This window comes from Panthera tigris, chromosome E2, assembly GCF_018350195.1.
Source record: "Panthera tigris isolate Pti1 chromosome E2, P.tigris_Pti1_mat1.1, whole genome shotgun sequence".
NCBI classification, from domain to species: Eukaryota; Metazoa; Chordata; class Mammalia; order Carnivora; family Felidae; genus Panthera; species Panthera tigris.
In genome coordinates, this window is record NC_056674.1 from 49,699,673 (window position 1) to 49,724,821 (window position 25,149).

At 43.9% G+C, this 25,149-nt stretch overlaps 2 protein-coding genes across 4 annotated transcripts; one reads left to right on the plus strand and one right to left on the minus strand.

Moving 5' to 3' along the window:
* KARS1 (lysyl-tRNA synthetase 1) lies at window positions 1-16,231 on the minus strand. Of its 3 annotated transcripts, none has more exons than XM_042968409.1 (15): window positions 16,014-16,231; window positions 14,848-14,927; window positions 10,368-10,527; window positions 9,238-9,403; window positions 6,578-6,671; window positions 6,023-6,209; window positions 5,812-5,937; window positions 4,539-4,658; window positions 3,353-3,515; window positions 3,068-3,241; window positions 2,824-2,909; window positions 2,400-2,485; window positions 1,624-1,750; window positions 775-918; window positions 1-286 (listed from the first exon to the last, which is right to left on the minus strand). In XM_042968409.1, the coding sequence occupies exons 2-15, from the start codon at window positions 14,907-14,909 to the stop codon at window positions 188-190; spliced, it is 1,794 nt and encodes a 597-aa protein (XP_042824343.1). In that variant the 5' UTR covers window positions 14,910-14,927; window positions 16,014-16,231; the 3' UTR covers window positions 1-187. The 3 variants fall into 3 exon arrangements, with proteins under 3 accessions (XP_042824343.1, XP_007083409.1, XP_007083410.1); XM_007083347.2 differs by lacking the exon at window positions 16,014-16,231 and adding an exon at window positions 12,163-12,342 and having other exon boundaries at window positions 14,848-14,941; XM_007083348.3 differs by lacking the exon at window positions 16,014-16,231 and having other exon boundaries at window positions 14,848-14,993.
* Window positions 15,032-24,051, plus strand: LOC102960816 (TERF2 interacting protein). Its single transcript, XM_042968410.1, has 3 exons — window positions 15,032-15,834; window positions 20,529-20,653; window positions 22,851-24,051. The coding sequence occupies exons 1-3, from the start codon at window positions 15,144-15,146 to the stop codon at window positions 23,253-23,255; spliced, it is 1,221 nt and encodes a 406-aa protein (XP_042824344.1). The 5' UTR covers window positions 15,032-15,143; the 3' UTR covers window positions 23,256-24,051.
* Window positions 24,052-25,149: the final 1,098 nt, after the last annotated feature.

The following is a 25,149-nucleotide window of genomic DNA, read 5'->3' on the forward strand; positions in this document are numbered from 1 at the left end:
TAGAGACAAATGGTTTATTTGGGAACAAGGAGTAAAAAGGAATTCTTAATTCCTCTTCTCTCGTCTGGCGGCCCAACTGAATGGTGATCGTCAAATGGACAGCAACACACAAAAATTCCCCTGCCGTCCTTGATCTTGTGCAGAAACGCAGAGAAGCCTGAGTTACACAACTTGCAATTATTATTTTCTAGACAGAAGTACCAGTTGTTGTACTTTCCAATGTATCCGTGGTGGCTCCACTCTCTTTCTTGTCTTCGGGCTTCATGGCAGGAAACAGAAGTACTTCCTACAGGAGAGAAAATCACTTTGAAGGAAGAAGCATGCTCTTTTTCACAGCCATCCACCCATTCCTTTTGCTTCTGGTTATTGTTGCCACCCAAATTCAGAGATCTGTGCTGGTATTTCAGCTTAGAAGATAAAAAAGAATGAGTGAACACAGAGTTCTCTTAAAATAGGATTTCCCTATCTGCAAAAATGAGATAACGATAGTTTCTCTACCTCATAGGGCTGACTTAAGTGAAATGACATAATGGCTGCAGAGGGCCTGGTGTGTTCCTTGGATCCTCAAGAAATGCGAACAATGAGTATTCCTTCTGCCTCAGGTAGAAAAAAACCCAAATCTCATAATGTCAGACCCTCTGGTCGTCATCCTGTAGAGTCATGTATAACTGCTCTGCCTGAAGCCCTTCCTTTGCTCTCCAGGCCCACCATGCCTTGCCCCTGAGAGCAGAGCTCCTGCAGGGCAGTGGGTGTGGCAGGAAGACCACTACGTACCTTGATGTTATTGGAATCTGTGAGAAACATGGTGACACGGTCGATGCCCATGCCCCAGCCAGCTGTGGGGGGCAGCCCGTATTCCAGGGCAGTGCAGAAGTTCTCATCTATGAACATGGCCTCATCGTCGCCAGCGGCCTTGGCCTAGAAGAGAACCAAACAGTGACACTGTCTCAGGCCACGCTGTCTCTCAGTGTCTGAACAAGCACATTAACACGTTTAGAGGGATGACCATTCCAGGAATGCTCTGGAAACCAAGCACTTGTTGGGAACTGGTTTCCCAGTAACTTTAGGATGGACCCATTTCTTTCAAAGACCCGGTCAAGTCTGGCGATCCCCACTTCAGAACACAAGCGCATTTCTCTGTGAAATGAAAACACCTCCACTGTCCCGGACAACTTGGTGAGTCCAAGGAGACTGATTTTCAGAGACTAAGGATTCCTAAGAGTCTTTCCCTCATTTCCTGAAACCAGCCATCACAGGCAGCCTGTGAGGGCTTGGTCTTCGTTAATCTATCTGCCTCTTATCCCCAACCCACCTTAATAAATGTACCATCTAAGAAAAATTATGTTCTTTTTACGCAAACGTATTTTCAAGGCAAGTATCACACTCCCCACACAGACACTATCATGTCTAAGCTCCTATGTGGAAATTCTAAGGCCCAAACTAGTCAAGTTCTCCATCTTGAAATATGACCTCCTCCAGTGAAGCCTGTGGCTTTATCCTTCATTTCTGTTGAAGTCATTAAGAGATGCAGACAGTAACACAGACCAGAGTTAAGGCTGATATTTTCTAGTGAGTGGGCACATGATGAAGTAAATGCCTTTGACTCGCACTCTCCTTCCTTACCTTGGCCTGTTCTTCAAAGAGCTGCCGCTGCCGCACAGGGTCATTCAGCTCGGTGTAGGCATTGCAGATTTCCTTTTTCATGACAAATAGCTCAAAGCGCTCAGTGAGACCCTCCTTAGAGCGGTGCCTGGAGATAGGAGACCAAAGGAGAGGCTGAACATACAGGTTCTCTAATAACATCTGGTACAAACACAGGAGTTCCTGGATTCTAGTTGACTCAAAACTGTTACGGATGAGACCCGAAGCCTGTATGCACTCTAGCACCAAACCATTTGGTGCAACGGTGAGGAGAGTTAGACACAAGGAAGCTTTAGTCATCCTCACAACACACGTGGGTGGTAAATGGTTACACTGAACCATACCTCCTGAATTCATGGCCTTCTGTGCCTTGTCACACCGACTCTGGGCTGCCCGTATGACTTGCTTTGGACAATGGGACATCAGGAGAGGCTTGATACGTGTTTGCACACTGGGGTTTATTCTTTTGGAACCCTTCCTCCTGGAGCCCGGCCACTATGTAAGGAAGCTCAGGTTATGCTGCCCCAGACAGAGGCTAGCTACATTTAGAGGCCCTGGAGGAACAAGAACCCAGCGGAGGAGAAAGAAGGTGCCCGAGTTTCCAGTTACAGCTGCTTGGGTTACCCTAGCTACCACTTTGTAGAGCAGAAAGACTACCCAGTGAACCCACAAAATCTTGAGAACTGTTGTTTTATGCCACTATAACTCTGAGGTTGTTACGCAGCAACAGGTAACTGGAAAACCACGTTGTATCTTACCATTTAGCCAAAGGGCTCATTATCTGCGGGTGATCACAGATGAACGTAGGATTGATGCATGTTGTTTCCAGGAACTCCCCGACAAGCTTAAGGAGAAAGCAAAGCAGAGCTACAGATCCCTTCTGATGGCATTTTGATTGTTCCAGTCCTGGCAGAAGGACTCTGCTCCTACCCACTACCGGATGCTACAAGGGTTTATCATAAGTCTCTCCATGGCTGGTAAGGTTTGACTGAGATTATGTAACTACCCGGTACAGAGCTTAGAAGAGCAGTTCAAAACTGGTTAATTCTCTTATTTCTCTCATTAGGGCTTTCCTGTGAGGCTGTGTAAGTTAGTTCTCCACAGTGGAGTTCACCTTCCCAGGGAGCAGGGGGCTGGTTACCACTGGATGAGGGCATGTACTCGAAGAGCACGGTCTGTCACCTTATCAAGGAGTCTGGCAGTGGTCCGAGGTGGAGGGCATTCAACAGCTCTTGCCACGCAGATATCGTCAAGGATTTTACGAGTTTCTGTAATACAAATGTACAAGTTAGGACAGAAGAATCACATTACCCCAGTAAAAAAAATGTATGAAAAGAACAGTGTGGGAAAATTCTAGCCCTGATCTCATCTAATTCAAAGCTGAAGAGAAAGGAGGGCCATTCAGTGGAGGAGTGCATCACTTTACCTTCGGTCTCAAAGAGCCTGGTTTCTGGCAGCTTCACCCCCAAGACCTTCTCAAGTTCTTCAACCATGCTGATTCTCCGGAAGGGTGGGGTGAAGTCAATCTCATGGGCTTGGCCCTCCGGGCCATCTGGATGGTAGGTGATCTTGTAACTGCCTGTAATATGCTTCACCATCCCTGGGAAAGAAATCTACCATTTGAAAAGGACCAACAGGAAGTCCTCCTACAAGCAGCACACCAGCCGTTCAGACACATGTGAAAGACAAAAAAGGGAATAGGAGAGGTCACCTGAAATCATCTTCTCCGTGATTTCCATGAGATCGTGATAGTCTGCATAGGCCATGTAGAACTCGCAGGTGGTGAACTCAGGATTGTGAGTCAAATCAATTCCTTCATTCCGGAACTGACGTCCAATTTCATAAACCCGGTCGATGCCACCAACCACCAGGATCTAACAACACATGGCCAAGGTCATGGCAGCTAATCTCAATGACTCTGGAAAGTTTCCGTCTACAAAACTAATTTGGTTTTCACAGCTGAGGCATGTTTTCAGTTCTCTACCCAAATGTCGAACACCCTACTCTCTTTAGACCCTCGTAGTGGATAGTCATCATTCGTTTTGGCTGCCCAGGACCTCTGAATACTCTTCCTTTGTCAGGACAGCACCCCATCTTGTGAGTGTGAGCCTCCCCAAGAAAGAGGCCTCTCTTGGGGTTAGGATGCAGGCATGTGACTCAAGCTCCCCACCAGACATGCCCATGCAACTTCTGAATGCTACTGAAAGAAGATGTAGATATTGCAGAATTCCTCCTGGAGAAGGGGGCCAGAGATATCTAGCTTTTAGAGGTAGTAACTGCAGAGGTCCTAATGGATAGTGCTGTGGTTCTGAGCTGCGTTAGCTGTCCCAAGTAGAAAAATCTGGGCTCTCCATGGGAAGAGCCTGAGATGGGCCTGAGAATCATTCCTAGTCCTGTGGTCTCCAAGCCTGATTCTCTGATCCTCCTGGGACTGTGAGCTTCCTTATGTATCTGAATACATTTTTCTTGTGCCTAAACTAGTTACACCAGGTTCTGTTGTCTGCAACTAAGAACCTTGAATGACAGTCTCTGGTATTTACTCTGGTGACTTATAAATCTTTATTTCCAATTTTTGGACAGATATCAAGCTTTCTATAAAAGACTAAAATCAGACCTAATCTAAGGAAGACAATAAACCTAAAATATTATGAGAACCAAGGCAGGTTAGGAGGAGCTATACACCTAAGAAAGACAATCCCTTTGCCCTCTGACCCGCAATGCTCTACTGATCCTGTAGAGAATTTCCAGAAGTGTTAAGGCTCACAGGCGTGCCAAATTAGAATACTCTCCTGGCTGTTCTACTCTTTTTGTTCCTTTTATTTCTAACTACATCTATCTAGCCAATGGATTTCTGGCCTCTGTTTCTCCCAGGAACAGGGCATCTTCTTACTTATTACCTTATGGTAGAGTTCTGGAGCAATTCTCATGTATAAATTCATGTCCAGCTCATTGTGGTATGTGATGAAAGGCTTGGCCACAGCTCCCCCTGGGATGATGTTCATCATGGGAGTTTCAATCTAAAAGACAGGGAGATACACTGAGTGCTCAGACAGAGGTCCGCAAACCAGAGGCCTTGGGGGTAGCTCATGTTGTGCATGGATATAGTTTAGCCGGTTATATACCTAAGTGAAATTTAAGTTTAACAGTAACGTGCAAGTGTTTGACAAAAGAAGTAGAGATGTCCTGGGGCGCCTGGGTGGCTCAGTTGGTTAAGCCTCCGACTTTGGCTCAGGTCACGATCTCGCGGTATGTGAGTTCGAGCCCCGCGTGGGGCTCTGTGCTGACTGCTCAGAGCCTGGAGCCTGTTTCAGATTCTGTGTCTCCCTCTCTCTCTGACCCTCCCCCATTCGTGCTCTGTCTCTCTCTGTCTCAAAAATAAATAAATGTTAAAAAAAAAAAAAAAAAAAGAAGTAGAGATGTCCTGATTTTCTAGAAGTGTCTCAATTTCCATTAATACCAAACACCATTAACACAGTACCATAAACTTCCACAACTTATAAATTATATTTTAATAAACACTGTTAAGTTGAACTGTTTATGTTCTTTGAATTAGTTATAGACATGCAAAAAGGTCCAATGTCTATGGGGGGGGGGGTAGGAAACAGCAGGTCCGTCAGAATACATGTAGTGTGACCTCATTTATGTTTAAAACAAAAATTAAAACGCTTCCAAACTGTTTACACACGTACCTCATATAGAACATGCTCAGTATGTAGTTATATATGCATAGCAACTGGTGTGGAACGATATGTATCAAACTCAAGTTTGGGGAAGAAAGTGAGTTGGGAGATACAAAAGGGGACTTTCAGTTTTGTTTCTGTTTCTTTGAATTTGTTTTACACGTGTACTTACGTTTCTTCATATAATTAAAAGGGTTTTTTTTTTTTCTTAATGCTACAAAAAAGCAAAATGAGTTGGTAACTCAATGAACATGACATCATTAGTAGGTAGACAGCCCTACACTTTGTCCATTATCTTAGAATTCAAATCCTGCCTTCCTCATCGGGGCACTAAAAAAACAAGGTGGGACAAAGACACTGGCCATCAAAGGGACTTTTCGCTAAGCGTGAATAGTATGGATACAGGACATGGAAAAGGGAAGAGAAGGAATAGTAAGAGGCAGGCATAGCAAGGCAGCTAGCTCATCGTGACAGGTAAGAACTCTCTCACCTCCAGGAATCCTAGCTCATCCAAGAAACTCCTTATATATGTGATGATCTTAGAGCGGATGATAAACTTTTGCCTCACGAAGTCATTCAGGATCAAGTCCAAGTATCTCTGACGATATCGTGTTTCCTAAAGCAAAAGCAACAGACAGAAATCATTGCCAAGTCTAATTCAACGCTATGACAGACCACAGCGAGGAGGCCACAGAGCTTACCTTGTCTTTGAGGCCAAAGTGGAGGTGAGGTAACATATGCAAACACGGCGACAGCAGTGTGATCTCATAGGGAATGATGCTCAGCTCACCCTTCTTGGTCTTCCCAGGATTCCCCTGAACTCCAATTATGTCTCCCCGACGCAGTTTGTTATTGATATGGATAAATTCTTCTTCTGATTTGTAATTCCTGAGTGAAAGAAAACCGTACTTCAGTGTATGATATTCCGAATTAAAACCAACCACTGCTTTAGTTTTTAAAACTGCCCTCTGGAATCCTCACTAAACTGCTGGTGCTCAGTTTGGGCGAGCCCGGGAAGAATCTAGACTCTTCTGTCAACTGCTAGAGTGTTATCTTTTATCTGTAACTGCCGCACAACCTGAGGGCAGTTGTTATTCTCTAGGTGACCAAATGGCCTTTTTATTCTCTTTTCAGCCTTACCCAACCATAACCCGCTTTTAACTTTAAATGCCAATGAGAAAGGAAGATCACGTGGTCCCCAACCATGTTGCCCTGGGTCAATCCAGAAAGGCCCGCAACGCGGTATTTCTACATACCTGGAATTGGCCATGACTTGCAACTTGACCCCCTCTCCTCGAAGGTCATAGAAGATGAGCTTTCCCCCAGAAGCTCTTTTGGCATGTATCCTACCTAGAAAAAGTACAACAAAAACACTGATAGAACGAGAAGCCATTTTGTGGCATCAGTGCCCAAAAAGTTCCCTCTGCAATGTTTACGTCTAGGTAGAATGTCCTATCAACATAGACCAGAACAATTCGATTTTAGCCCAAGACTTAAGCCCAGTCTTTTCCTTCATGACAAAAATCTTACTTAAACCAGTTAAAGAAGTGCAGCAAGACCTGGCTTTAAAGTTGTTTACTGGACTCCCGGAAAACCGCAGCGCTGGTGGCAGCATAGTTTTCGGCTCTACCTCAATCCTCCCATTAAAATAAAAAGCACAACTACACAGGCAAGGCCAAAAAGCTATGGACAACATTTACAACAAAATTATGTGGGAGGATACTCCCAAGAATCCCCAAACACAAGCAGTGGGGCAAACCACCAAAGATCCCCATATGGGAGAAAGCTGTAGGGGAGCCTTTGTGGGGTGTCTACCGAGTCTGAGAACTGGAAATCTCCAAATCGGCCATAGGTAGTCACTGGAAAACGTGGCAGCTAACTGGAGGACAGCAGCTGAACCCAGGAGGAGATGTGCCCACTGCCACGTGGGTGAGTAGAGGGAGTTGGGGCTGCATAAGGTCTAAAGGGGCTGAAGCCCTTCAGCATAGCCCCAGGAACATTCTTAATTTACTAACCAGGGCTCCCTTCTAGGACAAGGCCCCGTAAAACTGGAAAAGACCAGGAAACCACAAAGGGGTCCGACAAAAGTGAGGAAGGGGAAGAGAGCCTTGGTATCTCAGAAAGCAAGCTGCTGTAATTCTGAACACTTCACAAAAACAACAGAAAAGGTAGCTCAGTGAAGCTGGAAAAGCTATTTGAATCAAGCTTCCCTTAACACTGAGGAAAACTAGAGGCCTGGGTGGCTCAGTCAGTTAAGTGCCTGACTTTGCTCAGGTCATGATCTCACAGTCTGTGGGTTCAAGCCCCACATCAGGCTCTGTGCTGACAGGTCAGAGCCTGGAGCCTGCTTCGGATTCTGTGCCTCCCTCTCTCTGCCCCTCTCCCACTCACACTCTGTCTCTCTCTCAAAAATAAACATTAAAAAAGAAAACATTGAGGAAAACTAATTTCACATAAAAATAAGCAACATAAAAGTACTGAGATCAAATACCAGTTATTAAATAAAAAAGCACTCAGGAAGGACATGCCCAGAAAAAACAAAAATTCCATTTCACAGTAAGTTGAATGACATTAAGAAAATGCCGTGAAACAAAAATACCCACATTAGAATCATCGAAACTAAGTAATGAGGGGACACATGAAAAAATCAGAAATAAAGTAAAAAACCATTTCAGGAATGAAGACTGAACTAAAAGAAAATAAGAGTGAATATAGAAATGCTTTAAGAGAAACCCAGAGGAAAGAAAGACAAAATTTAAACATCAAAGTGTAAAGAAAAAGGTACAAAAGGTTTGAGAAAAAAGTGACATATTGAAAATCCACCATATGAATAAAAGGAGTCTCAAAAGAAAACCAAAGAAATAATATATTCAAGGGTGCCTGGGTGACTCAGTCGGTTGAGTGTCCACGTCTTGATTTCAGCTCAGGTCATGATCCCAGTGTCCTGGGAACGAGCCCCGCCTTGGGCTCCACGCTGAGTGTGGAGCCTGCTTGAGATAGTCTTTCTCTCTCTCTCCCCCCACCCCCGCCACCCCCTCCCCCCCGCCCTGCTCCTTTCTCCTGCTCCTGTGCTTGCTCTCCCTCCCAAATTAACAAAAAAAAAAAAAATTATATTGAAGAAAAATTTCCTAAAAAACTTGAAAACACATTTTTAAAGGGCACTCTGTACCTGAGAATATAGACTCAGAGCAACTAACATCAAGACATATTTTAGTAGAATTACTGGACTTTAAGCTTTGGGCATTTAGGTACTGGCAGAGGTTCTCTCTGGGTAGTGGGATTATGGGTAATTCAATTCCTCTCTGCTTCCTAGAACGTCCCAAATTTTCTACAATTAGTAGTTTTATTATTTTTGGGGGGCAAATAAAGACAGATTTTTTAAAGTAACCTCTAAGCCCAATGTGGGGCTTGAACCCATGATCCTGAGATCAAGAGTTTCATGCTGTATGGACTGAGCCAACCAGGTGCCCCAGGTTTTTTTTTTTTTTTTTTTTTTTAAATTAAGGAAAGATCCTGTGCAAGATGCTAGAACTCCAAAATAACAATATTCTAAAAACACAGTCCCGGTGCAAAACTTCTTAGGCCACAGGTGGGAATTTTTAGGAACATGGGGTTGTGGCCCCACTGGTAAGGGGACGTCCTCATAAAGGACGATGAAGTAGCAGCGGCATCAGGTCAGGAGTTCCCCTCAGAGAATGCCCCCTCCTCTGCTGCATCACCTCGTCTGGAACACAATCTCGTGTCTCGGGGCTGCTCTACTTCTTTCTGTGAATGGATATACTTGCACTGTCCCTCGTGAAGTAGGAGCCTGCGACACAGGCTACTTGAAAGCAAGACCAACCCAGAACTTTCTTTGTGCTGCTGTAGCGGCCTGTCTCCTGTGAGAGCTCAGCATACTGCCAGGGAATCCTCCTACCTGCCACCTTTAAGGTGATGTCAGTTAGGTGGTCCCCAGGCTGCAGGTGACTGTATTCTTGGATAAAATGAGTCAGCGAGATGTCTACGTGGAACTTGTGTGGATACGGGTCTTCCCCACTGATCTTCAGTTGGTGGACTGCTTGGCTACGGATCTTGAAGTATTGCTATTAACAAAAAAAAAAAGAAAAAAAAAAAAAGAGCCTCTGAGAAATGGAACCTGACCGATCATACCAGTGGCCCACCTAGCAGAGTACCGTATTTTGCCCCAGAGTGGCTCCAATACAGTGAGGTCTCCTTAACTGAGCCCTCCACACCTTTGAAATCCCAAGATGGGAGTGAGATTTGCACTTAAAATATGCACATTGGCTAAATCCATAGGTGGAAACGAAGGCCAGAATTCCAAAATGCAAGATTCAATGAAAAGGAAAATGGGAATTCTGCCTAAAATACTAAGTTTAATTTGTACAGGTGGCCTTGGTTGCCACTTTTGCGGATGCATCTGCACAGTGAGTTACTTACCTTTTTTCCTACCTTCCTACCCCTGGCTACATGTCAGACTTTTCCCCAAGACAAGACTCTGGGGCCTGGAGGATGTAAAAAAGGAACACATTTTCTGATGCAACCACTCAACTCTGCTGTTGTAGTGTGAAAATAACCTTAGACATATAAAAAAAAAATGGGCATGGTTGTGCTCCAATACAATTTTCAAAACCAGGGAGGACAGATGAGATTAAAAGCAAGGAAAGGTGGATCCGGTCTATGGACTAAAATTTGCGAATCTCTGGCCCAGAGTAAACCCTAGTCAATCTTTACGGAGATACCTTTTCTGGATTTGTTATGAGGCGCAGCCAGTTTCAGGGAAGAATAATCAGTCACTTGGAAGTACCGATTCTCCCAACCACCTACTGGGAGTTGATTAGAGAAATGCTCATTGCCTGTGCCTTTAACCAGACGTAGTGGCAGCTCCCTCCCACCGCCCCTTCCCCCAACCCATCTGCAGCAACCCAGGGTTCACAGCTTGTTTTCAGTTCCTATTTCTCTTCTTAGTCACTGGTCCCAAGGAATTTGCCTTAAGCTTCATCAGAAGCTTCCTCCTGCCCAGCCAGAGTGGTGGTCCAGGGGACTCACATTTGGGTCCAGACTCTCCTCCTCGGCACCCACACCATTGTCAGTGGTGTGGTTGGTAGCGGCAGTGGTGGCCTGGCTTAGTTGTTTTTCACTGAGCTCCTTCTGCTTGGCTTCCTTCTCTGCAATTTTCTTCTCAGCTTTCAGGCGTCTCTTTAGCTCACTGTTGGCAAGATGCAAATGTTCAATGTGACAGATACCTGAAGAGTCCTCTACTATGTTCTGCCCCATAACCACGGATCAAAAATATGAACAGCCTGGGGGAAATGCTCTTGCCTGGTGCTACACCTCCACTTCTAGTCTCTTAGTCAACTCTATACGTGAATGAAACAAAGGAAAAAATAAGCTTAGAATAAAGATGTGAAAGATCTTCCTCACCCTCTGCTTTCCAACATGAGAACCCAAACTAAAATCAGGGTACCCCAGGACAAAGGAAAACCGAAGAGGCAACATGGTCTGGCTCTGTCTGCCACCCTTCCCTACACCTCTCCAAGGAGTGGGTTAGTCTGGGGTAGGTTAGGGTAACGGAGAGGTGGCTCTTCTGAGTTCAAGGAGACGCACCATTGACAATCCCTCCCTCAGCATTGGTCAGTGTATTAACAGTGACTCTCAGTGTTGACCTCCCCGTCTACTGTAGCCGGACCTAAGACAACAAATGGGGCAGAACAGTGTACAAACCAGCATAGAGTAGGGGGTAATATAACAGCCTTGGAGTCAGACTGCCTGGGACCTAATCCTGACATACCTGTCTAGCAATTACATGACCTTGGGCACATGACCTCCCATTTGTAAAATGTAAATAACAGAGGACACTCCCCTCCCCAAATGTGAAGACTGTAATAATGTATGCAAAGATAGGACCTGCCCTTAGCATTTAGTTAACATGCAAATGAGAGCCATTCTAGGTATCCTTCACTGTCTTAAACCCTTTATTCTCTCCACCCAGGAAAGAAATCTTAGATTTGGATACACTGCTGGTCCAATCTCTCACTATCTACACTCTGATCTGAAATCTTGCTATCTGAACCCAGAAACCAAACAGATTTGTGTAGAGGATATCCTCAGTATTCAAACAGAATTGGTCATTCTTTCAAACCACCAATGTTAGCTGAATATTATATAATAACCATAGCAAATTACACCAAGTCATGCTTGTATATTATCTGGCTTTATGGCACACTCTTAATTTTCAGTATGAATTTAGAGTGACTCAATCGAAAAAATAAATTGGTGATGTGAAATACTAATTTTTAAGAAAACGGACTCTGAGGGCTTCAAAGTAGGCGTCTCTGGATGTAATTTGTCTTGTAACAGTTTTAAATACAATCATTCCAGAACTGTGTGCTAGGCTTACTGTGCTGTAATTCAGTCAGTAGGCATCAGAGCCTATTTGGTTCTTCCTGGCATTAACATAAAAAACCTGTTTTCCATTCAACTAGGAATGGAAATTAATCCTAAAGGAAATCAAATTAATCCTAAGGGAAATTCAAAAAGATCCTAGAGATAGAACAAAGACTAGAAATCAAATTAATCTCGGGAGCAAACCAAGTTCAGAAAGACAGGAAAGGGAACGTTTGTTCTCGGCACTGTTGTAGAATAAGATCCACAAGTCATCTCAAGAATTTAGAGTGAGAGTCTGAATTTATTAAAGAGAAAATGAGAAACCACTATTGGTTTTGGCAGTAGAGCTCTTTGTTTCCTTAGCAACAAGTGCAAAGAGTCAGAGGCTTAACAAATAAGGACCCAAGTAAGGAAGGATTTTTGCTCCCAGAGCAACAACGAAGGTAAGGGCACCAACCTTCTTTTATCAGAAAGTGGCTTGTCCTTGTGAAGCGCTGTGAAAGGAGCAAGTTGATACAGTCGCAGCTCCCTCTGCCCCCACTGTGCCCGGGAGGTTTGGCGCAGGGACCCCCTAACAAGCCTTACAGCAGCTTGCGTCAACATGGCAGAACACCCCGGAACTAATGATTACCACCACCTAACAGGAAACAGAGATGTGGTGTCAGATGGGACAAAACAGTACATATACACCCAACCAGCAGTCCTACTCTTACGGGTAGGGGAGGCTGCGCGACCTTTTAGTGTTCCACTGAAGACCCTCTTAACTGAGGACAACCCTGTAACTCACTGTGCTGCAACCGTAACTGACAACATTCTGTCCTTGCTATGGTAAAAAGGTGCATATCTGGGTTAAAACTCAGGAGTAAGGCAACCCATAGTTTAAAGGTAGAAATGATCACAACAACCTAGAAAATAGGAGACAGGACCTGAGGCGGTGTTTCCGAAGCCCCTGACATGTGGCTTCTCTCTCGGAGATTAAAAAACCCTGGTGACAAAGATGGCAATGGGAAGCACGTGAAATGTCACTATCAATTGCAAACTCTAGATGAAGCTAAAAGCAAGCCACACAAAAGCACCTCTGAGTCAAAGATAAGACTTAATTGAGCTCTAGGAACAAGGAGGAAAGGAGAATTTCAGGAAGGATCCTGGACTACAGTAATCTGACCTTTCATTTGGGAAGGAGTCACCTGGCAGGCAGCCCATCTCTTTTTAAACTTGAAGAAGATAACTGGCATAAAATGGTACTCATGAAGAGGCAGACCAAGGAAGTCCCAAGAACAATTAAGATACAGAAGGAAATGTTAACCGTTAAAAAAAATTCTTTTAGCCCATGGTCACTAGAGTTATATACGTTAACAGCAGATTTTCTTAGACAATGTGGGGAGGTAAGGTGCAGGCAGGGTAAAGAGCATGGGCTGTGGAGTTCTGGACTGGGTTTTAGATCTCTGTTCCAGAGCCTCGATCAGCGACAGACCACACTTTAGGTGTGCACACTTCAACGTATTCAGTCGCCCAGAGCCTCAGTTTATTAATTTGAAAAACAGACATTAATATTTTCTTTGCAAGGTTATTATTAAGATTAGACAGAAAGTTTGTATGGTTCTAGCATTATGTCTGACATATAGAAGCTGCTTTAAAAAGTAGTAGGGTGGGGGCACCTGGGTGGCTCAGTCTGTTGAGCAAGCTGGGGGTGGGGGAGGAGAACCAGCGACAAAGAGAGCCAGAGAATCCCAAGCAGACTCCGTGCTGTGCTGTCAGTACAGAGCCCGAACTCAGGAACCGTGAAATCATGACCTGAGCCGAAATCAAGAGTTGGACACTTAACCAACGGAGCCACCCAGGTGCCCATCTCTTATGGTTTCCTTAAGAGATGTCTTTTCCCTAAGTTACTTAATTCTAAGAATAAAGCACACAACATACCTAACATACAAAACGTGTGTTAATCCACTCTTAAGGTTATTGATAAGGCTTCCAGCCAACAGTTGGCTGTTAAATTTTGGGGGAGTCAAAGTTACACTCAAACTTTCCACTGTATGGCGGGTCAGTGCCCCAACCTCTGAGTTGCTCAAGGGTCAACTATATTTATGTAACAGATCAAAGTCGAGTCAATTTTCCCAAAGGCAGAAGTCTGAGACCAGGTTCCAAACATTTATAGAGATGTGTATCCTACCTTCAGAAGGGTGCCATCAAACCATTAAATTTAATGTTTCCTTTCTCATTTTTCTTGAATATTTGAAGCATAAATCCAGAGACACAAAAAGAAAATTAATTTTTACTGGTTAAGGGCCTATTCCATCAGGATTCAGAAAAGAACGGAGCCCAAATGCGGTAAGGCAGCCATTATTTGTAATGAATTAACTTTTCTCCTGCCTCTGGAATAGTCTAGTTATGCCCCTCCTTGGGAGTACTGAAAAAACAAATCATTGCTTGTGTTCTGTGCTTCAACTGAAGAACCCTGTTTGAGAGGGTATACATCCAGGAATATAAAACATAGCCAGTTAAAGGGCGGCTACTCTTGATACATTCCTATTTAGCTTCACACACCAAGGATTTGAGAGTGGGTAACTAAGATCTATCCAGCAGTGCTTGAAAGTGCCACCTAGTAGACTGGTGGACTCATATTCTATTACTGGACATCGGTCATTCACTCAATACTCACAGATCCTTTAAATAATCCACATATTTAGGTGCACAATACAGTTTTAGAAATGATCCATTTAATACATAAGATTCAGAAAAGCCGAGGTGAGGCCAAGGAAAATTTCAAGGTCTTTCCGAAAAGCTCGGGTATTTAACTTCCTTCCAATGGTAGCGAGGCGTGGCTCGGCAATAAAAGAAAGCATTTTTTTTTTTTTCCAGAAGGAGGTAAAGGAAGGAGTAAATTTCGTTTTTCTGTAGTCAATTCTCATTTTTCTGTATACCCTAACTCCAGGAATGCGACGACAGGACTCCGCCAGAGCCGGGCCCCGGAGCAACCTGGGGAATGTAGTTTCGCGGTTTAGCGGCTACGTCCGGCGTGTCCAGACCCACGAGAACCGGCAGGAAGGCCATAGGAACAGCCGCCTCGGCCGGAGCCTCGAGGCGCATCCTAGCCCGGACTGTCCGGGCGCAAAGACCTTAAAGACTCAACGGCGACACTTACTTTTTGCTCAGTTTTGGCTCGCTGCCGTCCACTTTCACCTCAGCCGCCTGCACCGCAGCCATCTTTCCCGAGGGCCCGACCTAAAAGGGACGAGGGTCGCACAGCAATTTCCAGGTCACGGCCGGAATCTCCGCCTCTTCCGAGAGGAGGGGGCGGGCGCTCTTCGCGCGCTGCTACTGCGCAGGCGCAGGGCGGGGCTTCGCGGCCGACGCGTCTAGAACCGTCGTTCGTTCGGGTTCGCTCTGTGCGTCAGAGGCTTGTTTGGGGGACCGCTGTCGTGGTGCCTGGTGTCAGCTATGGCGGAGGCGATGGATTTGGGCAAAGACCCCAACGGGCCCACCCATTCCTCGACTCTGTTCGTGAGGGAAGATGGCAGTTCCATGTCCTTCTACGTGCGTCCTAGCCCGGCGAAGCGTCGGCTGTCGACGCTCATCCTGCACGGCGGCGGCACCCTATGTCGGGTGCAGGAGTCGGGGGCCGTCCTGCTGGCCCAGCCCGGGGAGGCGGCGGCCGAGGCCTCGGGCGACTTCATTTCCACGCAGTACATCCTGGACTGCGTGGAGCGCAACGAGAGGCTCGACCTGGAGGCCTACCGGCTGGGCTCGACGGCCGGCCAGGCCCCCGAGACGAAGCCCGCGGCCCCGGCCAAGGGGGGCGCCGCCGCCGCGGCCGCCGCGGCCGCCGCGCAGCCCGAGCCGCAGCCGCCCACGGGGCGCATCGTCTTCACGGACGCGGACGACGTGGCCATCTTGACGTACGTGAAGGAAAATGCCCGCTCGCCCAGCTCCGTCACCGGCACCGCCTTGTGGAAGGCGATGGAGAAAAGCTCGCTTACCCAGCACTCGTGGCAGTCCATGAAGGACCGCTACCTCAAGCATCTGCGGGGCCAGGAGCATAAGTACCTGCTGGGGGACGCCCCAGTGAGCCCCTCCTCCCAGAAACTCAAGCGGAAAGCTGAGCAGGACCCCGAGGCCGCCGATAGTGGGGGTGAGGTCTCTGCCGCGAACGCGGGAGCTCTTGCTGCACCTGTGCGGGTGGGGGCGGGGCTCCTCCCCCCTTCGGTCCGGTGTCCATGTTGGCGTCTCCGGTAGCGTCGCCCGGCCCTCCCCCTCCCCTTTAGACATCCGGGTAAAATTGCACCATTTTCTACTCGCACTTCGATTTACCTTTTTCCGGTAGCTGACGTGGTTTGATGCTCAAATGGTACAAACAGGCTAGATAGACATTCCACCTGATTCTAGCCACCAGCTACCCCGTTTTCTTCCCCGGAGGCAATGTGTTGTTAACCGTATCTTTTCCAGAGGCTGGTTTCCACAAATACTTCTCTCTGTTCAGGTAGAGTCAGTGTAAGCTTTTTCAAAGGCATGCCAGACCAGTTTATTTTCATGTTTTGGCGTCTATGCGTACTCACAGAAGGTTCTCGTCAGTTGGAATGATCTTCCTGGTCTCGCTCAGGTGAAGTGCGTTTTTAATGTAGTTGAACTGAACGTTGGGATTCAGGTGCGGTTAGGGCTTCAGTGCAAAACTGTTAAGATGCTTCACTTTTCATGTAACCGGTATTGACAGGTTAAACTGACCTTTTTGTTTAAAGAAGCATGTCTCCCCCCCCCCCCCCTTATGTGGCGATTCCATATAACATTTCGAGATGGGGAGGTAAATCTGTTTCTCCTGTTCAGCATGCTTAGTAGGAATTTTGTTTTTGGTAAAAGTGACATTTCAGATTCATTCATTCAACAGATATTTGAGTGCCAGACACTGTTATCCTGCTGGGATATAACAATAAATAAAAGTCCCTGCGGTCATGGAGCTTAACATACTAGCTGGGCAGTGGTAAGTGTTATAGAGAAAAATAAAATCAGGGTAAGGGCTGGGGAGGAGGTTGTTTTCTATAGGGTGATAAGGAAAGTCACTATAAAAGCTTGTATTTGAGCAGAGACCAAAGGAAAGAGCAAGCCAGGTGGTTATCAGTGGGTGTTTCAGGCAGAGGGAATATTGAGTGCAAAGGCCTGGAGGTGGGAATATGGCTGGTGTGTTCTTGGAGCAACAGACCAGTGTGGCTAAAATGGACTAAAGCAAGGGGGAGAATTCTAGGAGAGAGGATAAGGTTATGCGTATGGGTGAAGTAGATCGCATGGGGCTTTGCTTTGAAATCCAGTAGGGTTGGGACTATGGGCAGGCCATTTGGAACCTTGGAGAAAATTAAGCTGGATTCACCCTACTGTAATTTAATTTTGATGATCAGAATTTAATTGTAAAAATTAAAATTCTAAAATCACTAAGAAAATAAGGACGAGGGGCACCTGGCTGGCTCAGCCAGTAGTGCATATGACTCTTGATGTCAGGACTGTAGGTATAGGTTCAAGCCCTACCGTTGGGTGTAGATATTATTTAAACAAACAATATAGATGAATATACTTTTTTATTTTTTAATTCTGCTATTTATTGATCTTTTTTAAAAACTGAGGTACATTTGGCCTACAGTGTCAGTTTCAAGTATACAACCTAGTAATTCTACGTTTTTATATGTTGCAAACTGATCATCACAGTAAGTCTGGTTTTTGTCTGTCTCCATACAAGTTAATACGGTATTACTGATTGTATTCCCTCTACTGCATGTTAAAGCCCCCTGCCTTACTTACTTTGTACCTGGAAGTTTGTACCTCTTGATGCTCTTCATCCATTTTGCTGCCCTGTGCCCCATGCCAACCCTCTTCCCTCCCTGTTCTCTTTTTCTGTGAGTTTGGGTTTTGTTTTGTGTGGTTGGTTTTTTTAGATTCCACTTATCAGCGTGGTATTTGTCTTTCTTTGTCTGAGTTCTTTCACTAGCATAATGTCCTCTAGGGCCATCCATGTTTGTTGCAAGTGGCAAGATTTTGTTGTTTTTTGTCTTGTTTTGGTGGCAGAGTAGTATTCCAGTGTATATGCACATCACATCTTTATCTATCGGTGGACGCTTTGGTTGTTGCCATATCTAGGTTCTTGTAAATAATACAGTGAAACTGCAGTGAACGTAGAGTTGCATGGAGTTTTTCACATCGGTGTTTTCATTTCCTTCAGATTGATACTCCAAAGTGGTATTGCTAGATCATATGGTAGTTCTATTTTTAATTTTTTGAGGAACTTCCATACTGTTTTCTGTAGTGGCTATGCCAATTTACATTCCCACGAACAGTGCACAAGGGTTCCTTTTCTCCACATCTTGCCTAATACTTGTTATTTCTTGTCTTTTTGATAAGTCATTTTGACAGGTGTGAGGTGATACTTCATTGTGGTTTCCATTTGTATTTCACTGATGATTAGTGATGTTGAGCATCCTTTCATGGGCCTGTTGGACCCTTGTATGTCTTTGGGAATGCATCTATTCAGATTGCTTATTTTTAAATTGGAATGTTTGGGGTTTTTTGTTATGAGTTCTTTATTCTGGCTATTAACCTCTTTTTGGATTATTGGATATATGACTTGTAAATACTTCTTTCTTTTTTTTTTTTTTTTTTTTTTTTTTTTTTTTTTTTTTTTTTTTTCAACATTTTTTATTTATTTTTGGGACAGAGAGAGACAGAGCATGAACGGGGGAGGGGCAGAGAGAGAGGGAGACACAGAATCGGAAACAGGCTCCAGGCTCCGAGCCATCAGCCCAGAGCCTGACGCGGGGCTCGAACTCACGGACCGCGAGATCGTGACCTGGCTGAAGTCGGACGCTTAACCGACTGCGCCACCCAGGCGCCCCATTACTTCTTTCTATTCAGTAGGTTGCCTTGAGTATATTTTTTAATATGTGCGTGGTAATAGTCCTGAAACCAAGAAGATTTAAAAAAAAAAAAGTTGTATATATGTGATTACTTGAAGTTAAAAACTTCTCATCATAAAAGTCAGCAAACCGGAAAAATATTCCTAATACATTGGAACAGAGTTAGTTTCCTTAGTGTCCAAAGATCTTGCAGAAGTTAGTAAAAGAAAATCTAGCAGAACAGTGAACAAAAGAAATGGAACAAGAAGTTTCTAGAAAAGGAAATAAATGGCAATAAACAAATGCAGAATATTGTTATTAAATAAAAGTAAATTAGACCCTGAACAGAGGCATGATATAAGCCATGGACTTCTGACTCATGGAAAATGAAATAACAAACGTGCATGGTGATGTTTTTCAGGAAAGTGAACGAGGAAATATTGTATTTTGTCTATCAGATTGACAAAAATTAACAAAGTGGGTAATATCTACAGATATTGGGTAAAATATACATTACATAAAATTTGTCCTTTTAACCATTTTTAAGTGGTCAGTTTGGTGGCCTTAAGTATATTCACATTGTTATGGAACCATTACCACCATCTGTCTCCAGAACTTTTTCTTCTCCTAAAACTGGAAAACTACCCATTAAACACTGACTCCCCTTTGCTCCCTTCCCCAGCCCCTGACAATCACCATTTTACTTTTTGTCTTTAAGAATTTGGTCTTTCTAGCTACCTCATGTAAGCGGAGTCATATATTTGTCCTTTTGTGATTGGCTCATTTCACTTAGCACAGTGTTTTCAGGGCTCATCCATGTTGTAGCATGTGTCAGAATGTCCTTCCTTTATAAGGTTGAATAATACTCCACTGCATTGTGTATACTACGTTTTGTTTATGTGGTCACCCACTGATGGACACTTAGGTTGTTTCCGTATCTTGGCCGTTAGGAATAATGCCGCTATGAATATGGGTGTACCAATACCTGTTTGAAACCCTGGTTCCATTTGTCTTGAGTGTACAGAAGTGGAATTGCTGGATTATGTGGTAGTTCCATGATTAGTATTTTGAGGAACCACCATGGTATTTTCTGGTTATGTGTTTTAGTCCCTATATGGTTTGTGTAACCACCACCTAAATCAGGATACAGAAGAGTTCCATTACAAAAAACTTCTTTATGCTGCCCCATAGCAGTCAGTTTTTGTTAAGTGGAAAAGAGAGCACAGTTAAATGCTAAGAGAACAAAGTAAAACAGAAAGAGGAGGATGCTGAGCTTTAGGAGGGCCTCCTTTCTGTTAGATGGTATGTGGTAGATTGTGATGTACCTTCCACATCTGTCTTCAGCTGGGAGAGCTGCTTCACCCAAAGTCTTGACATCTTAGGCTGGCTAGCATTTAGGGACTGATCTGTGCAGAGTTCTGCCATGGCTCCCACATCCCAACACAGTTGATTCTGAAGGGACTTCCTAGTTCAGACTTCCCTATGGTTTCAGCTGAGGCTTTGTTGGAACTCTTTCACAGCTCAGCTTCCCTCTCTGCCCACTCATGCTTTCTTCTCAACAGTGGTTTTCCCTGGGTCACTCCCTACTAAACACCATGTGTTAATCTCCATCTCACAATCTGCTTCCCAGAGAATCCAGTTTATGGCAGTTTTGTTAATTTGCACTATGGATAAATACAAACCAAAAAATGACTTATGCTTGAAGAGTATTTTTATTTTCCGTATTACAATCTAAGGAATATATCACCATTTGGATAGTACAGCTCTTCAGAAGCAAGAGTAGACATTTCTGAACATGTGTATTTTATGTTTTTCTTATCTTGATGAAAAACTGATGTCTTCTAATAGAAAAAAAGTACAGGCTCACTTTTGGCTCAGAGTTCACAGAGCACTGTATTTTTGGTTTCTGCAAAAGATGCTAATTGTAATCTGGTGCTGTTCTTTTCTTTCATAGAACCACAGAATAAGAGAACTCCAGACTTACCTGAAGAAGAATATGTAAAGGAAGAGATCAAGGAGAATGAAGAAGCAGTCAAAAAGATGCTTGTAGAAGCCACCCGGGAGTTTGAGGAGATTGTGGTACGTAGACTAGATTTAACTCCTATTTTCTCTCCTTCTATTCTTCTTCTTTAAAATTGGTTATTGCATTTAGTTTTTGTACACCTAAGGCCCTGAAAGGTAAGGTTCGGAGTGGGAGAATGGAAAGTGGGACTGATCTTGGTTTCAGGCATGCAGTTTTGAGGGTGGGGCGTGTGGGTGGCTCATGCTGTTAAGCATCTGACTCTTGATTCTGGCTCAGGTCATGATTCACTTGTGATATCGAGCCCCCTCGTCAGGCTCTGCTCTGGGCATGGAGTCTGCTTGGGATTCTCTCTTTCCACCTCCCTCTGCCTCTCTCCTGCACATGTGTGCGTGTGTGTTCTCTGTCTCTTAGAAAAAAGGGGGAGAGGGAGAAAAATTGGGGAGAATTATTAAAAAATTTTTCTTTAGTGTTTGTTTATTTTTGAGACAGAAAAAGAGAGACAGAGTGTGAGTGGGGGAGACGTAGAGAGAGAGGGAGACACAGAATCCCAGGGAGGTTCTAGGCTCTGAGCTGTCAGCACAGAGCCCTATATGGGGCTCGAACTCATGAACTGTGAGATCCTGACCCAAGCCTAAGTCAGATGCTTAACCACCTGAGCCACCCAGGTGCCCCTGATGAGAATTATTTTGAAACAGTAGACATCATCCTATTTTGGATACTTTGATCACAGTGTAAGGTTTTCAAAGTTAAGACTGTGGATTTATCTTTTGAAAATATTTTTGTGCTTCTCAGGAAAATAAATGCAATTTTTGAAGGAGTTTAATTTTTTTTTTTAAAAGCAAGTTTAGCTTTTTGTGTACTTAGAGTGGTTTTGGGATTTTTTAACGCTTCCTTATTTGGTCTAGCTTCTGATACTCTGTTGGAGTCCCATATTTGATCATAGTTACAGGGAAAGGCAGGAACTATAAAGTAGTGAGGAGTAATTTAAAAGGAAGACTCAATTATATGTGCATATTTTTTCCATGAAAAAGGATCTTTTAAATTAATTTTTCTTATTGTAAAGGGAAGTGATCAGGCCTCATTGTTAGGAAAATAATTTAAAGATCTATAATTGGTGAATGAAGGAATGCACAAGAATTGGCAGAATTTAGTGATTGTTGCCTTTTGAAGTCTGAGTTTTGTTTTATATTTGGTCAATTTTCCATAAACTTTGAAATGCAAGCATGGTCTACGTAGGTTTCTTCTCACATAACGTGCTTTGTAATGTGCCTAAATGTAGTATAGTACGGAGACCCTAGTCTGCTCATACATCTGTGTGTTTTGAGTAGTTAAGTGAAGGTATTGGTATGTACTGGGGGTATAAGTGATGAGAGTAAAAGAGATACAGTTCCTGTCCTTAGGGAGCTTACAATCTGACACTGAAGCCAAAGTTTTTTTTTTTTTCTTTATTTTTTATTGTATTTATTTTTTTTACGTTTATTTTGAGAGAGAGAGAAGGGGACAGAGGATCTGCAGTGGCCTCAGCAGAGAGCCCAGTGTGGGGCTCAATCTCAGGAACTGCGAGCTATGACTTAAGCCAAATCTGATGCTTAACTGACTGAGCCACCCAGGCACCTCTTTTGTTTTGTTTTTTTAAATGTTTTTATTTTTGAGAGAGAATGAGAGCGTGAGCGTGAGTGGGTGAGGGGCAGAGAGAGAAGGGGTGCACAGAGGATTCAGAGTGGGCTCTGTGCTGACAACTTTGGCATTGACAGCAGCTAGCTGGATGTGGGGCTTGAACCCACAAACCGTGAGATCATGACCTGATCCGAAGTTGGACACTCAACCATCTGAGCCACTCAGATGCCCCTGAAGTCAAACTTTAAAAAATGACCTAATGAACATGTGTGTACACGTGGACACGTATGCACATACACATATTTTTCATTATTTACTGTAGCTTCTCATTTTCTGTTGGAATACCATAGTTGTATGTATACATGTATATACACATAATGTGCACATAAGCACACTTATATCCCCCACTTACGTACACAGACACTCCCCTCCCCTTAACCCATCATGTACGTAAACTTACATACACACATGCAACATGAGTAAGTATAAGAAGGAGCATGACGTATTGGAAGAACTGAAGGAAGTCCAATGTGATTGGGGTGAAAAGGGCAAGCAAGGTGGTGGGAGAGACTAGATATCGCAAGAATGTTTGGGACTTGGTAATTAGGAACTGGTCGTATTCATCACTTTCTCTAGGTTGATGAGAGCCCCGATTTTGAAATACACATAACAATGTGTGATGATGATCCACCTACACCCGAGGAAGACTCGGAGACACAGCCTGATGAGGATGAGGAAGAAGAAGAAGAAGAAAAAGTTTCTCCACCAGAGGTGGGAGCTGCCATTAAGATCATCAGGCAGTTAATGGAAAAGTTTAACTTGGATCTGTCAACAGTTACACAGGCATTCCTAAAAAATAGTGGTGAGTTGGAGGCTACTTCCTCCTTTTTAGAGTCCGGTCAGAGGGCTGATGGGTATCCCATTTGGTCCCGACAGGATGACTTAGATTTGCAAAAAGATGACGAGGATGCCAGAGATGCATTGGTCAAAAAATTTGGTGCTCAGAATGTAGCTCGGCGGATTGAATTCCGAAAGAAGTAATTGGCAAGACAATGAGGAAAGAAAAAAGATGTGGCAAGAGAGGTTAAAAAAAAATTTTTGTCAACGTTGTCGTTGGAACTGACACTTGTCTTCTGACCAATGCTGCCATTGCTCTATGAGTCTTAGATTTTGTAGCCAAGCAGAGTTGTGTAGGAGGATATAAGTAAAAGACATTTGATATATTTAGAGTTGTCCCTGGCAGTATTAGTATGTTCATAAAGGGAAATCCACACCAGACAGAGGTTGGTCTTTGTAGTAGTAATCCTTTTCTGAACGGAACCCTTGCTATATATTGGTTTCAGGAGCTAGTGACAAAGTCAAAAGAGGAGAGTAAAGAGCCTCTATCCTTTGGCAGAAACTCTTCTAGATTATGATAGATTCCAAATCAAGGATCTAGATATGTGGGAAGATTTAATTACAAGGTCTTGAACTTGGACGATCCTAAACCCTTGCATCACCTAGTGAGCTCTGATTTCTAGACTGCTTTGAAAATCCCATATTCCCTTTGCTAACTTAATATTTGGGGACCCTGCTCCTTTGGCTGTTCTTTTCTTTCAGTCTTTGTCAGTCGTACTTGTAGCACGTGTTTCTTTATCTACCACCCAGTTTTGTTTAAAACGCACACAAAACCCTAGAGAGTCTTAAGAACAGTCTTACTCAGTTATCAGTAACGTGTTTTTATTTATTAAAAACAATTTTGTGCTAAGGACTGTGTTAGATTTATATATTAGTGAATTGATTCCTCTTTGTTGTGTTACTTTTGTTGTTGAAAATAAAAAGAACTTTGAATCTCCAAGTGTTTTCTTTGATTGTATTCATGAAACCTTTTCGATATAAAAACCATAAAGGAACTGACATTTCTTGGCTCTTAATTAGGTCAATAATGAACAAAATGGTTCCATATTAGAACTAGTAGGCCATTAGAAGGATGCTAGATTTTCTGGATGGAGCAGAGAGAAGATCTGCGTCAAGGACTGTGAGGGACGGGAAAACACCATGAGCTGCTGAAAGCCGAAGGGTGAGAAGCCAATCAGGAACCATCAGGTGTGTAACAGAAGGTGTCTCTGCCCTACCCATATCCCTTGGGCACTTACATTCCTGCACATGCCACAAGTAGGGGTCCTACTGCAAGCACCTTCTTAAGGTTTCCCCTCTGCTTGAAGTGCTCTGGAGTTCATGCTGCTGGGAGTGGCTTTTGGCTGATGGCGGATGAGAATTAGAGGATGCATATCCAGCTTCCTTGCTGTCCAGAGAAATGACGCAACTGAATATTTGAGATGCACCCCTTGAGTGAGATAATGGGTTCCATACCATCTTTTAAAGGTCCCCAGCAGAAACCAGCATGGTTGCCCAGAGTGGTGGTGGTTTATGAATGCACTCTGCATAGGCTTCCTTCTGTGGTTTCACATCTGCACTTTCCTAATAAAATGCATCGTGGAATCCTCAGTTAAACACGAATTCTTAGAGTCTGCTTCTGGAGGAACCCATTCTAAATCAAAATGCTTCACTTTGCCCTTCTCTTGAGTATGTTGAAAGGATAAAACTATTCCCAGGAGTACCTAGCTCACTCCAGGAATAACTTTTAAGTGGATATTGGGAAGGGTTGGGTGGTAGGCATTTGTTTAAAATGTGTCGTCCAATCAGATAGGACTCTGGAGTGGTTGAAAATCAGTACTTCATGTGTGAAACGGAGATGTCATTTGGGATGTTCATACGTTAGTAAAGTTCGTATAGCTTTACAAGCCTAGAAATTTGTTTTGTCAAAGCGTGTGCAAAAGGGTCTGATTCATTATATCTAGACTCTGAAAAGATACTTAAACTGAAGTACTCATTATAAACCAGTAACTTCCAAATATCTGTTTTTGTCATTTATCTGGTGTTTTACTTTTTAGTC